General features: G+C 47.3%; 2 protein-coding genes across 4 annotated transcripts in view; one reads left to right on the top strand and one right to left on the bottom strand.

Moving 5' to 3' along the window:
- The window catches only part of FIBCD1 (fibrinogen C domain containing 1), a 70192-nt gene extending 67363 nt beyond the window's left edge, over positions 1–2829 (bottom strand). The window contains exons 1-2 of one of the 2 annotated variants that reach the window (XM_083423825.1): positions 2719–2829; positions 2013–2108 (exon numbers count right to left, since the gene is read on the bottom strand). In XM_083423825.1, the coding sequence (XP_083279951.1) occupies positions 2013–2084 (72 nt within the window). In that variant the 5' untranslated portion in view covers positions 2085–2108; positions 2719–2829. Of the gene's footprint in view, positions 1–2012; positions 2689–2718 lie in introns of those variants that run through there. The other variant, XM_083423824.1, reaches the window with a different exon arrangement.
- LOC310669686 (uncharacterized protein) overlaps positions 1–14611 on the top strand; it is a 151335-nt gene that overhangs the window by 84228 nt on the left and 52496 nt on the right. The gene's annotated exons all lie outside the window — the stretch shown is intronic.

Raw genomic sequence — 14611 nt, 5'->3', positions numbered from 1 at the left:
TGATTGGGCATCTTGCCTTGCATGCGGAAGGTCCCAGGCTCAGTCTCCAGGCAGGGGTTGGAGACACAACCATTGCCTGAAACCCTGTAGGGCTACTGCCAGTCAGTGTAGACAGTCCTGAACTAGATGGACCAGTGGTCTGGCTCTGAACAAGACAGCTTCCTTCGTTCACAAAGAGCATCCATAGCTCAGTTTTAGAGCATCTGTGGGAAGCAAAAAGTCCCAGTTTAATCCCTGGCATGGGCTGGGAAACTCTTCCTGCTTTAAACCCCTGGAGAGCTGCCACTGGTCAGTATAGACAGTACTGAGATTGATGGGCCCAATGGCTTGACCCAATAGAAACCACTTTCCTATCTTTCTGTTGAAATCAGCCTTTAATTCAGCAACCTAAAGCCTGGATCATGATTTCATTTGATGGGATGGGCTGCTGTATAGAGGTAGGACACCTGCTTCTGCATGCAGAAGGCTCCAAGTTCAATTGCCAGCACCTCCAGGTATGTCTGGAAATGCCCACTGCCCTGAAATCCTGGGGAGCTGCTGCCGTTCCATGTGGACAGTACTGATGGTAGATGGAACCAATGGTCTGACAGTTACCTGTGTTCCTGTATAATTGCATTTAAAACCATGAGGACTAGAATCTTTACTTTTAGGGAAAGGGGCTTAGCTCAGTTGCAGACTACCTGCTCTGCAGGTGAAAGATCTCAGGTTCAATCCCTGGCATCTCTAGGTAGGGCTGGAGAAAAACTCTGTGGGAGCAGCTACCCATCAGTATAGCAGATGAACTCACTATAAGGCAGTTTATTGTGTTTTCGTTGCTGGCAAGGGCTGTAGTTCAGTAGCACAGCATGTCCTCCATGCGGAAGGCACCAGGTTCAACCCACAGCATCTTCAGGTAGGGTTGGTATGAGACTCCCTGTCTGAGACCCCTAGAGAGTGGCTGATCCTGAGCTAACTGGACCAGTGGTCTGTCTCAGTATAAAACACCTTTGTATATCTCTGTTTAATTCAGCTCTTGATTCAAAATTATGAGGACTAGCATCTTGCTTTGCTTTTCAGGGAAAGCTCACAGCTCAGTGGTAAAGCAACTGCTTTGCATGCAGAAGGTCCCAGTTTCCGTCCTTTACATCTCCAGGTTGAATTGGGAAAGACTCCCTGCCTGAAGTCCTGGAGAGCTGCTGCCAGTCAGTGTGGACAGAACTGAGCTAAATGGACCAATGATCTGACATAAGGCATCCCCTTATGTCCATACTGAATCCCAGAGACTAGGATCCTATTTGTATTTTTAATTGAAGGGCCTTGTTTGGTGACAAAACATCTGCTTTGCATGCAGGAAGTCCCAGGTTTGATCCCTGGCATCTCCAGGTAGGGCTGGGAGAGGCTCCCCATCTAAAACCCATGGAGAGCTGGTCCTGAGCTAGATTGGCCAGTGTGTTGACTGGCAGCTAAGAGGGAAACCACCTCACATGGCTGGATGGGCAAAAGTGTACCATCCGCGTGTCCCCAAATACTTCTACATCTTTTTAATTTTGTGCAAAGATACTGCAGTCACATTACAGGACTGGGCACAGGAAGGGGAGAGGAGCATCAACAGGAGGATAAAAAAGTTTTTGGGTGGCTGGTTTTCTAAGAAACAGAGAGAAAGCAGTGCATCCTGTATCCTGTCCAATCCAAAGCCTCCATCCTTTTAATCTAGAGTGACTCTGGATGGAGATGGTTGCATCCTCAAGTGCAGAGGAATATTAATATAGTGTGTGTATTGTTGGGAAGGGATCAGATCCTCTCATTTAGCCCCAAATTAACCACCTGATTGTAAGTATAAATGGGGGTAACTAATCCAAATTAAGCATCCAATTGTGCCCCCCTCCAATTTCCTTTTGTACATCTCTCTTTCTCCATCGATACCAGTTCCTCTCTCCTTCACTCAGGGTTTATCCTCCTACTCCCGTTCTTCTAATCCTTGCCTCTCTTAGACCACCATCCTCACTTATTTATTTTTTTAAAAAAATGCTTACCTGGGATTTCTCCTGCGGACCGTCTTCCAGCTGAGAGGCTCCCCCCACGTTTTTCCATCGATCGTTGACCATCTTCTGGATAGGGTGATGAAAAGACTGGTGGAGATAAAACACAGATCCCAGAAACGCAACTGAGGCTCGCCCCGGTGATGCCGCAACTCCAAAGTGGTACCCAAGGGGGTGTGATGGAGAGAGTCTCTCTCCCACCACCCCCACCCCGCCCACCAAAAAGAGTTCCAAACGAGAAGCAGGAAGAAGACAGGCAAAGGGTTGCTTCCCAAGCGCTGGGAAGAGAAAAGGGCTGGATAGGAAAACGCACAGAGCAATTTTGCCTCCTGGTGGGGTCTTGAGGTTCCTTCCTCTAGCTTAGCAGATCCTTTTACCTGCGCTCGCTCGCTTGCTCGCTCGCTCGCTCGCTCGCTCTCCCTCCCTCCCTCCTCCCTCGCTCTCTTTCTGCCAGGGTCTCAGGAAGATTTGGAGCGGGGACGGGGAGGGACCTGCCGCATCTGCAAGAAACTGAGGGGGAATCTCTCTCTCTGCGTTTCCAGGCAATCCCCTCTTCCTTCTCTTTTTGGCTAGGCAAAACAAGCCCACTTTTGCAGGAAGGATGTGCGTGCGTGGCGAGGGGGGGGGGGGTAATGAAGGGCTGCTTGAGGGAGGAAAGAAGGAAGGAAGGAAGGAAAGGGAGGCGATGGTGATGACCCACCTAGAGAAAACTTCCCCTCTTGGGAATGCTGATGGTGGGGCGCGAGCGCGCGCGTATGTTGAGGGGTGGGAGCGGGTATTGAAGCTGTCTGGCTGAAGCTCGCGGCACTTCTGCCGCTTAGGGAAAGCCGAAGCAGGCAGCGCGGCGGGATGAGGTGTGGGGGTGCCGAGACGCGAGGTTCCTCCGCGCGCGCGTCAGGCTGGCAGGAGTTTCTTGCGCGTGTGAACTTGGAGACGCGTAGCGAGGCGATCGCCTTCCGCACCTCCGCGCGCTATAATTGTTAAGCTACGATACTACTACTAGTAGCATAGTATTGTATAGCTTAGTGCTACTATACTACTATTACTAGTATACATACTAGTATTGCTGTTACTATCTATATCACGGATGCTACTATTACTACGAATACTACTGAAAGTAATGTTAATATTACTACTGATAATAATGCAGCAGGCTCTATTCCTTCTCTCCCCAGGGGAACCAGAATTCCCAGAAGATGGAAACACACTTTCACTCGTTTACATACAGGAAGGGAGGCGTTCACACACACACATTACACACCAGAAAGTTGTTAATGAAAACGTGTCCTATCTTCTAACCGCTCCTCAGTCGCAACTCTCTTTTTCTCCCCTTTACCCACCGCTCTGCAACCTGCTTGGCTTCGGGCTGTGTTCACACGTGCAGCTTCCTTCCTTCCGCACCTGAACAGGGCGCCCTCAAGCGACGCCTGCTGTGCATGAATGGGCAGGGTGGAATGGGGTAGACAGGAACCTTTCCCCCCGCCCCACCACACCACACGGTTATAGGGTGCCAATTTGAATAAAATATTGTGGGGGCCCAGGTAAGTCCCGCCCTGCATAATCGATCACATGATGCAGTGCACACAGACTAATTGAATGGGAATGTCCATCAACTTTGTTGCCTCAAATATTTTATTGCGGGGGCCGAAGCTCCCCACGGCCCCTAGGAGTTGGCTCCTGTGCACGGTTACATTTTTCCTGGCCCCTCTAGCCGCCAGGCTTCATGAGGGAGCTGCTTCAGTCGCGCGCTCCTTGAGGGCAGAAAATAGCCAGCAAGGTGAAGCGTTTCACATGCCGGCTCCGCTGCGCTACGAGGCTTTGGACAGCCAGTTGTAGCCAGGCAGAAGGCTTGCCTGCACGGAATCTCCAGGCAGGGTCAGAGGAATCTCATTCTGTAACCCTGGGGAGCCGCTGCCAGACAGTGTAAACAATTCTGAGCTAGGTAGGTAAGCGGGCTGACAGTATGAGGCAGATTCCTATGTTCCACTGAGAAACAATGTACATTAGCATCTAAAGAGGATGGGTAGGCTGGAGGGCCATTAAATCCAGGGTCTAAAATTACCTAACTGCACCACTGATTTAAGTTATAACTAATCTACACTATGTGAGTGAATTGGCCATTTGAGAGGAAAAATAATTAAGCTTGCCTGGGTATTCTCTCTCTCTCTCTCTCTCTCTCTCTCTCACACACACACACACACACACACACTAACTACAGAAATTTGTTTAATTTTCTTCCTTTTCTTCCTTCAAAGAACTCAGGGCAGTGTCTATGGTTCTCCTCATCTCACTCACCCATTTCATTCTCACAACAACCCTTCAAGGTAGAGCAGGTTAAAAAGGAGTGGCTGTCCACTGCAGGAGTTAGAGGTTTCGACTGGGACCTGGGAAACTAGGGTTAAAATTCCCCACTTGGCCACGAAGTTCGCTGTGTTATCTTGGGCCAGGAACTGGCTCTCAGACTAACTTACCTCACAGGGTTGCTGTGGGGATTAACTGAGGAAAGGTGGGCAGACAACATACACCGCCTTGAACTCCTTGAAGAAAAAGGTGGGATAGAAATGCAATAAATGAAATGAATGAATGTCCCCGCACAAGTGCTATTCAGAGGTGGATTGCTCCTGCACATGGAGGTTTCACTACCCCGATGTGGCCCATAAGAACCTAAGAGCCTCATTCAATCCACCTTGGCCCAGGACACTTGTTTTTCACAGTGGCCAATCAGATGTGTTTTGGGAAGTTTGCAAGCAAGGCATGGAGGCAACACAAGCTTCCCTGGGTTTTTCCCCTAGTACCTGGTAGACTGCCCCTGGGTCTACAGTAGAGTTTCATTTTACTGTAACCATTGCAGAGCTGCATGTACATTGCACAGGTTAGGGTGAGATTTAAATTATTTAAGATAATAATAGTGGAAAGGTTGGTTGTTGAGGGACAAGCTCTCTCTGAGGGGCATTTTCTGCCATTAATTATTGTCTCATTGAGGAAAACTCAAATAAATTTCCACAGGACCATCTTGAAAACTGCTGCCCTAGAAAGACGAAAAGAAAGATTTATGTGTGTAGCTTCTGGGTGTGATTTCCATTAGAAAAATGCATGTTCCTGGACTGCCAGAACATGTCAAGAAATTGCCACTTAATCAACTTGCATTAGCCACTTAATCAACTTGAATTACTTCCATTAATCAGAGGGTCTCCTCCACCAATACTAAAGTAAGGAAGGCATTCCTCATGTAAAATATTTTTATAACACTTCTCATTCAAATAATACATCCAAAAAAAAAAAAAAACCTCAGTATAAAAAGAACAACAATAAATATAAGCCTGCAAACTGTATAAATCATGCAAACATGCCTGTTCTCTCTTGTTTTGCATGATCTTTTAAAAAAACACACATACCATATTTTGCATAATCTAGCACAGGTTTCCTCAACCTCGGCCCTCCAGATGTTTGAGACTACAATTCCCATCATCCCTGACCATTGGTCCTTCTAGCTAGGGATCATGGGAATTGTAGTCTCAAAACATCTGGAGGGCTGAGGTTGAGGAAGCCAGATCTAGCATGGTTTCGCTGGCCATAGGGCAAAGTAATACGTTTAGTGTGGAGAACTTATGGCCTTACAGATGTTGCTGAATGATAACTCCCATCATCTCTGGTCATTGGCCATACTTGCTGGGGCTGATGGGAATTGTAGTCCAGCAACAACAGGAGGGCCAATGGCTCTCCGTTCCTGCTACATTTGACTAGGAGGTCTCTCCCCCCTCCCCCCCCCACTGAGAAAAACTTGCCTCAGCCACCCAGACTGCTTTTGTGATGACTCTAAGCATTGCCTTTGCATTTCTTGCCCCCACAAGGACTAGAAACTTGGTGCTGGTTTTGTTCAAAAAGCCAGTAAGCTGGATTCTGAGGCCAATGCAACATTTTGTGCTTTCACAGTACTTCTGCAGAGCTGCAGCATGTCCTGACTATTCATGGCAGGTACGTTTTGGCTATTGCATCACTTACTCACAGGCTCACTTGTTCGTTTTTCTTCCTAATGCAATGGGGTGAGGATAAAAGAATGCGTTCCAATCTCAGCCTTGGCAAGCAGGTATGAGTTTCTTAATTGGCAGCAGATTTCAGTGCTGTCAATCAAGTTAAGCTTCCTGCTCCATCTGACCAGAACCTGTTTTCTTTCCCACCTGCATTCCCTGACCCCTCCCCCAAAGAAAAAAAAATAGCAATCTGATTCTGCCAGGATTTGACACTCTGTATAGATGGCTGCAGATTGTGGGGGGGAGGTGTTCTCCATGCAGAGCTCAGCAAACTCCAGAAAACAAGTGTCTGTGGCAAAGGACCCCCCCCCCCCCAGCTAAACTGAGGTAGCAGAAGGAAGCTCCTTCTCTGAGGAAAGGAGCCTTGGCAGCAGTGCTGGCCCGACCACGAGACATGATGAAGCAGTCTCCTCAGGTGGAGATCTAGCCTCTAAGGCACATCCTCATTGCTGCTGTCTGTCCCTCCCCAGCCTCCTTTTAACCCTCCACTGCCTTCAGTGTGTTTGTGGGGGGATCTGCAGAGGAGGTTGTAAAAATGGAAGGGGAGCAGAGAAGGAGGCCGTTGAGGTTGACATTTTCTGTTTTACCCCAGTCTATAAGATGTCTGGGCAGCCTGCCTCTGAGCTGAGCTGTGGAAGTTTCGCCTAGGAGGGTGGATGGAACACTGCCCCACCAACCTCAGCTTGCCCTCAGCCAGCTATAACTTCCCTTCCTCCTACAACTAGTCCAGGACGGTGGTCCTGCCTAGCAACTGGCTCCTCCTTAGTCTTAGCATTGGTGCTTGCAGAACTCAGCAAGGAAGAGGGCAAAAAGAGAATTACCGGTAGTTGGCTCTACTTGTCACTGGCTTTTGATGTTGGATCTGGAGCCCCTTACCAGCCTGCTTTGCTGTGCTCAGCCTGGCAGTTTCTCTGGCTCCAGGTCCCTACCCTGCCTGGACAGACAGACACACCCAGGAGGGATGGGCCAGAATCTCCCATAGCACTGGCTACAGAAATGAAATATACTCAGAGTTGCAAAGTGATTTCATGCTCTTTATTCAGCTCATAGTGGTGAGGAGGAATGAATGAAAGTCCCCTCAAAGTATCTGCTTTATATACATATTTACACAATGGGCTGCCCATGATTGGCTAATTCTGGAATTCTACTGTAAGCCAATGAGGTTGTGGATTCACTTATATCTGGAGCATGATTGGGTGGTTCCTGCCAACCAATCATACTGCTGCATTGTTCTAGGACTAATCAGACTGCTGCAATTTGGATCCTATTGTTCTAGGACCAATCAGACTGCTGCAGTTTGGATCCTATTCAACTCAGTACATAACAAGAAACAATAGGGGCACAGGGATGAGCTTATTGGGTCCTACCAAAAGATTTATCTAAATGAACATCCTGTGTCTGACAGTGTGCAGCCAGAAGGCCACGATTCTGCAAGGCAGGGCCTTTTCCAGCCTTTCCTTTCTAGGCAAGCTCCCAAAGGCCACAGGTCAGTGATGGGTAGGGCCAGAAGCAAAAGTGGGAGGTAGAAATGCATGCAAATATTATCTTTGTACTGTTGCAGGTTGTGGGGTGGGGCAGCCTGGATGATGCCCTGAGTACCTTCTGATTATCGGGGTCTTGTACTGAGTGACGTTAGAATCTGACAAAGGAGTTTGCTGAAGCAGTCAGGCAGGTTTCTTTGTGATACACGCCCACTAAGTGTCCTCATCAGCATCCCAAAAGAAGGAGCTCAGCTGCAAGAGCTACAGCTAAGTGATGGTGCCCTCTAGGTTGGATGGGTCTTTCCTCCACCTGCCTCACCTAGGAATACAAGAGCCAGTGTGGTGTGTGAGAGCTGAGCTGGAAGCAGGATGTAAGCTGGAGACACAGAGCCATGCTTGCTCCGTGCTGGATCCAAAGCTGTGACTAATGGAGAAGCAAGATCTGTTGGGGGTGAATGCTGTGAGCCCTTCCACTTTATGCTCAGGTTGTATATATGTGCATAAAGGTAAAGGGTAAAGGGACCCCTGACCTTAGGTCCAGTTGCGAACGACTCTGGGGTTGCAGTGCTCATCTCACTTTACTGGCTGAGGGAGCTGGTGTACAGCTTCCGGGTCATGTGGCCAGCATGACTAAGCCGCTTCTGGCAAATCAGAGCAGCGCACGGAAACGCTGTTTACCTTCCCGCCAGAACAGTACCTATTTATCTACTTGCACTTCATGCTTTCGAACTGCTAGGTTGGCAGGAGCAGGGACCAAGCAACGGGAGCTCACCCCATTGTGGGGATTCGAACCGCCGACCTTCTGATCAGCAAGTCCTAGGCTCTGTGGTTTAACCCACAGTGCCACCTGCGTCCCATATTTATGTGCATATTTGACCATATATCCTAAGGATACCACAGTCTCCACTCATGTTCATTCCAAGGAAACTAAATCCTGGGTAAGTGCCTGGAACTTGGAGATTTGGGTGGCACGTAACAGTACAGTAGAATGGTTTCTATAACTACTCACATGTTCCCCTTCCCCTCCTCCCCTCTGAATTCTGCACTGTCCAAGTTGCAGTGACATTCTGCCTTGGGCAGAGTCCTCTGACCTGGATAACAATAATAATCACAGGTGAGATCGGACACAGAGCAGTGGGAAGGACCAGGGGCTTGTAAGTGAGATGGAGCCGTTGAAGGGTGTGCAGAATTAGGGAGAGGAGATCCTCTGTGTTTCATTAGCCCCTCACAGCTGGCTGATTCCGGGTGGCTTTTCCAAGAGAGCTAAAAGAGGCCTCCCAGCTCCCAGAATCATTGCAAGCTGTCCTTCCGCACGCCCCACACTAATTAATTGTACAGCATTGCAGATTTAGACAGTTAGTTGCAACTGCGTGTCATTTTTTACTCCTTCCTTAGATGCTGGCAGCCAATAAGAGATGGAGGGAGAGGGAGGGAGGGAGACGAAAGAAAGAAAGAAAGAAAGAAAGAAAGAAAGAAAGAAAGAAAGAAAGAAAGGGAGTCTGTGCAACATCATTGCTTGCTGGGAATCTCTGCAATTGCTTCCTTATTGTAGATGCCTCAAGATGGTCTCCTGGGACACATGATTGTGCGTTTCTGGCCCAAAAACCCTGCAAAACATGTCAGGGTCTCACCCACAAGGCAGGCAAACAACTCAGTGTGCTTCCAGGCTGCCGGCACTGTTTCTAGGTAGGATTCAGTCATGTGCTGACAAATTCACATTGCACAATTAGAGTCTGTCAGGAGATCTTGCGTGACAAACCAGCTTCCCAAAAAGATCTGACTTCTTGCGATATGGAACGAGACAGGAGAACACCCTGGAAAGTGTGCAGTAACATTTGCTTTATGCAAGGGAGTGTTCACCTTACTGTGCTGAAGCACAGCAAAGTGCCTTGAAGCACACTGAACACAGGGAAACTGTTCACATCAGCATGGCTTCATTAGTGTCAGATTTGTTTCCATTTGCCTACGCACCAGGGGGCATTGACGGGGTGGGAATGTCTTCGCCCTACGCAGAGGTGTTCACACCTTGGCTAGGGATGAATTAGAAAAAGCTTAAAAACTACAACCGGTGTGAGGCTGGGTTGAGAAATGATGACTCAGACAGTAATATTTTACAGAAAAGTACAGGATACATATGCATTTTGGATAGTATGCAAACACAGGTTAAAAACCCATTGGTCCATATAATTCTGGCAGCAGCTCTCCGGTATTTCAGAGAGCAGTCTCTCCCAGCACAACCTGGAGATGCCACTGGGGGATTGAACCTGGGACCTTCTGCCTACAAAGCAGGTGCTCTATTACTGAGCCACAGCCCTCTTTGCCCCCTATATATGTGACCATTCCACTACCACAAACATCCACGTTGTTGCCTCTTTCCTCCACATCTCTCCATTTCCCTGCTCATCATTAATGATGCATATAGAGAGAAGTAATGGTGGATCCGACCCAGATACATTTGAAGGCCTTGTGAGTATTGGGTGGCCCCAGAATGCCACTGGTTTTTTGTTTTCTTCATGGCTTGAAAGACCTTTAATGAAGCTCAAAGAACAGGAGAGCTGGCCTCCTCATGGTACATTAACCCTCCCCATTTCCCAGTGTGTTTGTGCCCCAGAGAAAAAGAACCAGATGGTCAGGATGCAGTAAGGGCATGGAAAAAGACATTACAGTGGCTTGGGGGGGGGACATCCCTGGAGCTACCTACCCCCAGCACAATAGCAAAATTATAGCCAGGCATGTTTCTAGCTCTTTGTTCTTAGCCTGGTGGGACATTTGGGGGAAGGAATTAGGGAAGGGGTACTTGTTTCCCCAATTTGGGAAGGCCTCTACCCTCCCATCCCCAAACACAACAATGGTGGCTCTTACTGGAGAGGGTTAGGAAGAGATCTTCAATCAGGCAAATGACAGGATAGGCTTAGCAGTGAGCACAAGGTTCAGAAGTCACAATTCCAATGTAGACATAATGACATGAGAAGAGTCTGTTCAATGGCCCATCTAGGCCAGCATCCTGGTCCTACAGTGGCCAACCAGATGCCCATTATGGGAAGCCCTCAAGCAAGATTTGGACACAAGAGCATTCTCTCCTTGTCTCCAGCAACTGGAATTCAGAAGCATTTTTGCCTCCAACTGTGCTTTGTCCTCCCTAAGTTTGCCTAATCCTCTTTTAAGGTCATCTAGGTTGGTAGTCATCACTGCTGTGAGAATGAGTTCTGTAGGTTAGCTATGCACTGTGTGAAGAAGGGCTTTCTTTAATCTGCCTTGAGTCTTCCAACATTCAGCTTCATTGGATGTCCACAAATTCTAGTGTTAAGGAAGATGCCGAGTTTTCTTTATCCACTTTCTAGACAGAGAGGCAGGGCTGAATGAAAGTGATGAAGATGCCCCACAGATTTTCATGCCCCTCCTGCCGAATGTCTAAAGCTATGGGACTCTCTTGCCTTACAAGACTGCTACGGGGGCAAACACACACTCTGCTGGTGCATCTGATCCCATCTGTGGAAGTCAAGAATGGTTCCTGGTGACAAAATCAAATCCTGCCCCTCTGTCTCCAGCTCGGCTATCACTTCTTCCTGTTCAGCCCCTCCTGTTGGCTGGCGAAAGTCCTCACCACAAGGGGCTTTGCACCCTGCAGGAAGGGCGATAGGGAGAGCTGGCTGATCTACCATTCTCCCTTGCCATTATCTAGAGCTTTAAGAGGAGAATCTTAAGTTCAGTTCTCCAACTTTCCACTTCAGTTTGAAGATTCTTTCTTAAAAAAATCATCAGCATTTTAGTGTAAGCCTCTCCTAATATATACATTTCCCTAACACAATGCAATTTAGTAGATTCTGTTTCCTATTGTATGCATTTTCATGCACCTTTGTTCTTTTTTCATGCATTAACTTGGCTGCTGTCGGACCTCTGAGCATGCATGAAGTGTTTTTCATGCAGAATACACCCACTGACTACCCATCTTGGCCTGAAGACTATGAGAATATTGAAATGCGTTATACAGAGAAAGCAGGCTTTGTCCTCTTCCCTGTTGAGTTCTACAAGGGGAAACACAGAGGCTGAGGAGGAAGGAATTGGCACAACCTCCTGGATTAGTTGTAAATATGAAAGGAGATTGGGTGGGAGCTGGCTGAAGGGAGACTGAGGTTGGTGGGGCACTGCCCCATTTGCCCTCATGGACCAGCCTCCTCTGGTAGGGCAGAAGGCAGGAAGATCAACAGCAGGTGTTCCCAGAGCCAATGACAGGCAGAGCCACACTCCAATCAGTTGTAAGTAAGAGGGCGGGCAGGTGGGATCTTGCTGACCGCAAACTGGAGAAGGGGTGGAGCAGTCCCCTGTTCACCCAAATGGAACAGCCTCTCTCTGTGGTGCTTTATTTCCACAGTTCACTTTTGTTATCCACAATAAGATTAAATGCATAAACAAGGTGGGGGGAGGGTTGTCTTGCAGGTGGTGGATCCCTTCATACATTCAGAGCAGGCTGTATCGGTGGTCACCATCTTCTATGGAGTTTGGTCCAGCTCATTTCATCCCTGGCAGACTCCCGGCCCCTGACAAGAGCCTCACCCCACCGTCTTTCAAAACAGCTGGGGGGCTTGCTTCTCTCGAAGCTGTTTCGACTTAACTCTGACAATAAAATTTACCATTAAAAATAAATTTGTCTTGGCTTCACGCAGCCCTGGAAATCTGCAGGGGGAGTGATTCAGTGGGCCTGTCACGCCGCGGCATTCAGCCTGCTGAGCCGAGCACACTGGATCTTTTCCAAGTCCGGCAACTCATTTTCTCCTGCCGGAGCCCAAGAACGTACAGTTGGGTTGACGTTTAATTTAGCACCTAACATACCTTGACATAAACCCATAATACAATAGCAGTGGGGGAGGGAGATGGTGATGGTGAGAGGAGGAGGAGGAGGAGGAAGAGAGGAGAGCAGGGCCAACTGATGGAATTGATTTTGTTTTGTTTTGTTTTGTTTTTTTGGGTCTTCTACTTTTGCTCTGTCAACAATCAGCAGGTATGACAGGATGAAAGCTGCAATAAAGGGAGGATTGAGCAGTGAAAATTGGAAAGGGGAGCGCTCTTGGTTTCTGCTCCCACGGCGGTTGAACAAATGCGCCACCTAAACATGGAGAGAGTTGTGGCAGCATTGTGGCTTCCCCTTCCAGGGTGGGGTTTGAGACCAAGTTGGAACCCAAGATTCAGATGTGGCTGAAACACATTTGCCATTAGTATTTTGCATGTGAAATTTTCACTTTGAGTCTGAAACTTGAATTTCAAGGTGAAATCTGTGTGTGATATCATCATCATCATCATCATCATCATCCATATCCTTTCTTCCCAAGCTTGGATTCAAGTAGGCTTCCAACATTTAAAAATGCCGTTATGAAGTAATATGAAGTACGGTAATAAAAGCTGAGTAGTTAAGACCAGTAATTAAAATGCATGCAGACATATTGAGAGCCAGCCATTCAAATCCACTTTGCCCTGACAGCAGCCCAGTGATCAGCGTCACCTGCACCTTAGTTTCCAAAGGTCTGTCTGAACAGGAAGGTATTTGCCTGCCAGCAAAAGAAAAGCAAAGAGGCAGCCAGTCTTACCTCTCTTGGGAGGGGATCCCACAATAAGGGAGAAGCCACAGAAGAGTCTGTCTGTCTGTCTGTCTGTCTGTCTGTCTGTCTGTTTCTCTCTCTCTCTCTCTCTCTCTCTCTCTCTCTCTCTCTCTTGTGTGTCTGATGTTGATGAGACTGAGAGCAAGTACCCACCTGAGGACCACAGCACGCAGACAGGCTCATAAAGTGAGATATAGTCTTTCATATGGCCTGAGCCCCAACCAACCACATAGTGGACTGTCCCTAGACGCAGGGACCATCCCACATAACTGTTCACCCAATTCTACCCAATGCTATTGTTTATCTATTTTTTGCATTTATATTTCACCTTTTTCTCCAAAGAGCTCAAAGTAGCTTGCGTGCTACAGATAGGTGTGAACAGTAGTATATACTGGTATCCATTTGTGCACTGATCACTTGTTTTCCTAGGATGGTCAAGAGCATCAGGCTGAGTCAAATGTCTTTCAGGCTCACCATTCTTCACATTTCCAGAGCAATTTCCAATTAAAAAAATCTTCCTGGAAACTCTTCAGCATTTTGTGCGAGGTTCTCTTGATAAACATATTTTTGTATGTACTTTTGACCCACGTGCATATTTCTGTAAGCAAATTCTCTTAATATAATGCATTTTTGTATGTTATTTTCACTAATGCAGCCATTTCGGGGCACATTTCCTCATAATATTTTCAGCTGGAAAACAACATCACAAAATTTAGGTAAGTTTTTAAGAATTTGGGTAAGAATTTTAAGGATGGCTGGGTTCAACTCTCTTGGAAACTGCTAATTTGATAGGATCAGCTCTAAATCCAACCTAAATCAAATTTCCCTAAATCACTATCCCTGCTTATGACCATCTCTCTTGATTGCTTTGCAATGCATGGGTCTACTTTCCATGGAGTCGTCTCATTTGTCCATCTGGGCCAGTGATGTCTACCTTGTCTGGGAGCAGATCCACAGAGTGAAACCATTCTATGCAGAGATGCTGAGGATTGAAACCCGGGACCTTCTGCATGCATCCTACCTCACAGGGTTGTTGTGGGGATTACATGAGGAGAAAGGAAGAACCATGTATTCCACCTTCAGGTCCTTGGAAGAAAAAAAATGAATCCCTGTAAATAAAACTTCAAAGGGGTTCACAAAGAATATGAAATGTGCATGCAAAGTGCCACTACAAATCAATGCTAAAAACAAGGGGACACACACACACACACACACACACACACACACACACACACACAGGCAAAATGAATAAAACCAACAGTTAAAATTATGCATGATAAGTTAATATTATAGGTTAAAAGGTATGTGAACTGTACCTGTCTAGGTAGGCTAGCCTAAACAGAAAAGCTTTTAGCAGGTGCTGAAAAAGAATACAGGGAAGGCACCTGTCAATAGGGAAGGAGTTCCAGGGTGCCACACTAAAAGATTGGTGCCTTGCAAACACTGAACAAATATTATTTTGCACTCGGAAAAGTGCCAGTTCTGCA

Source organism: Podarcis tiliguerta (genome assembly GCF_965153285.1).
Source record: "Podarcis tiliguerta genome assembly, chromosome: Z".
Classification (NCBI taxonomy): domain Eukaryota; kingdom Metazoa; phylum Chordata; class Lepidosauria; order Squamata; family Lacertidae; genus Podarcis; species Podarcis tiliguerta.
This window is presented reverse-complemented; position numbering and strand designations above follow the sequence as displayed.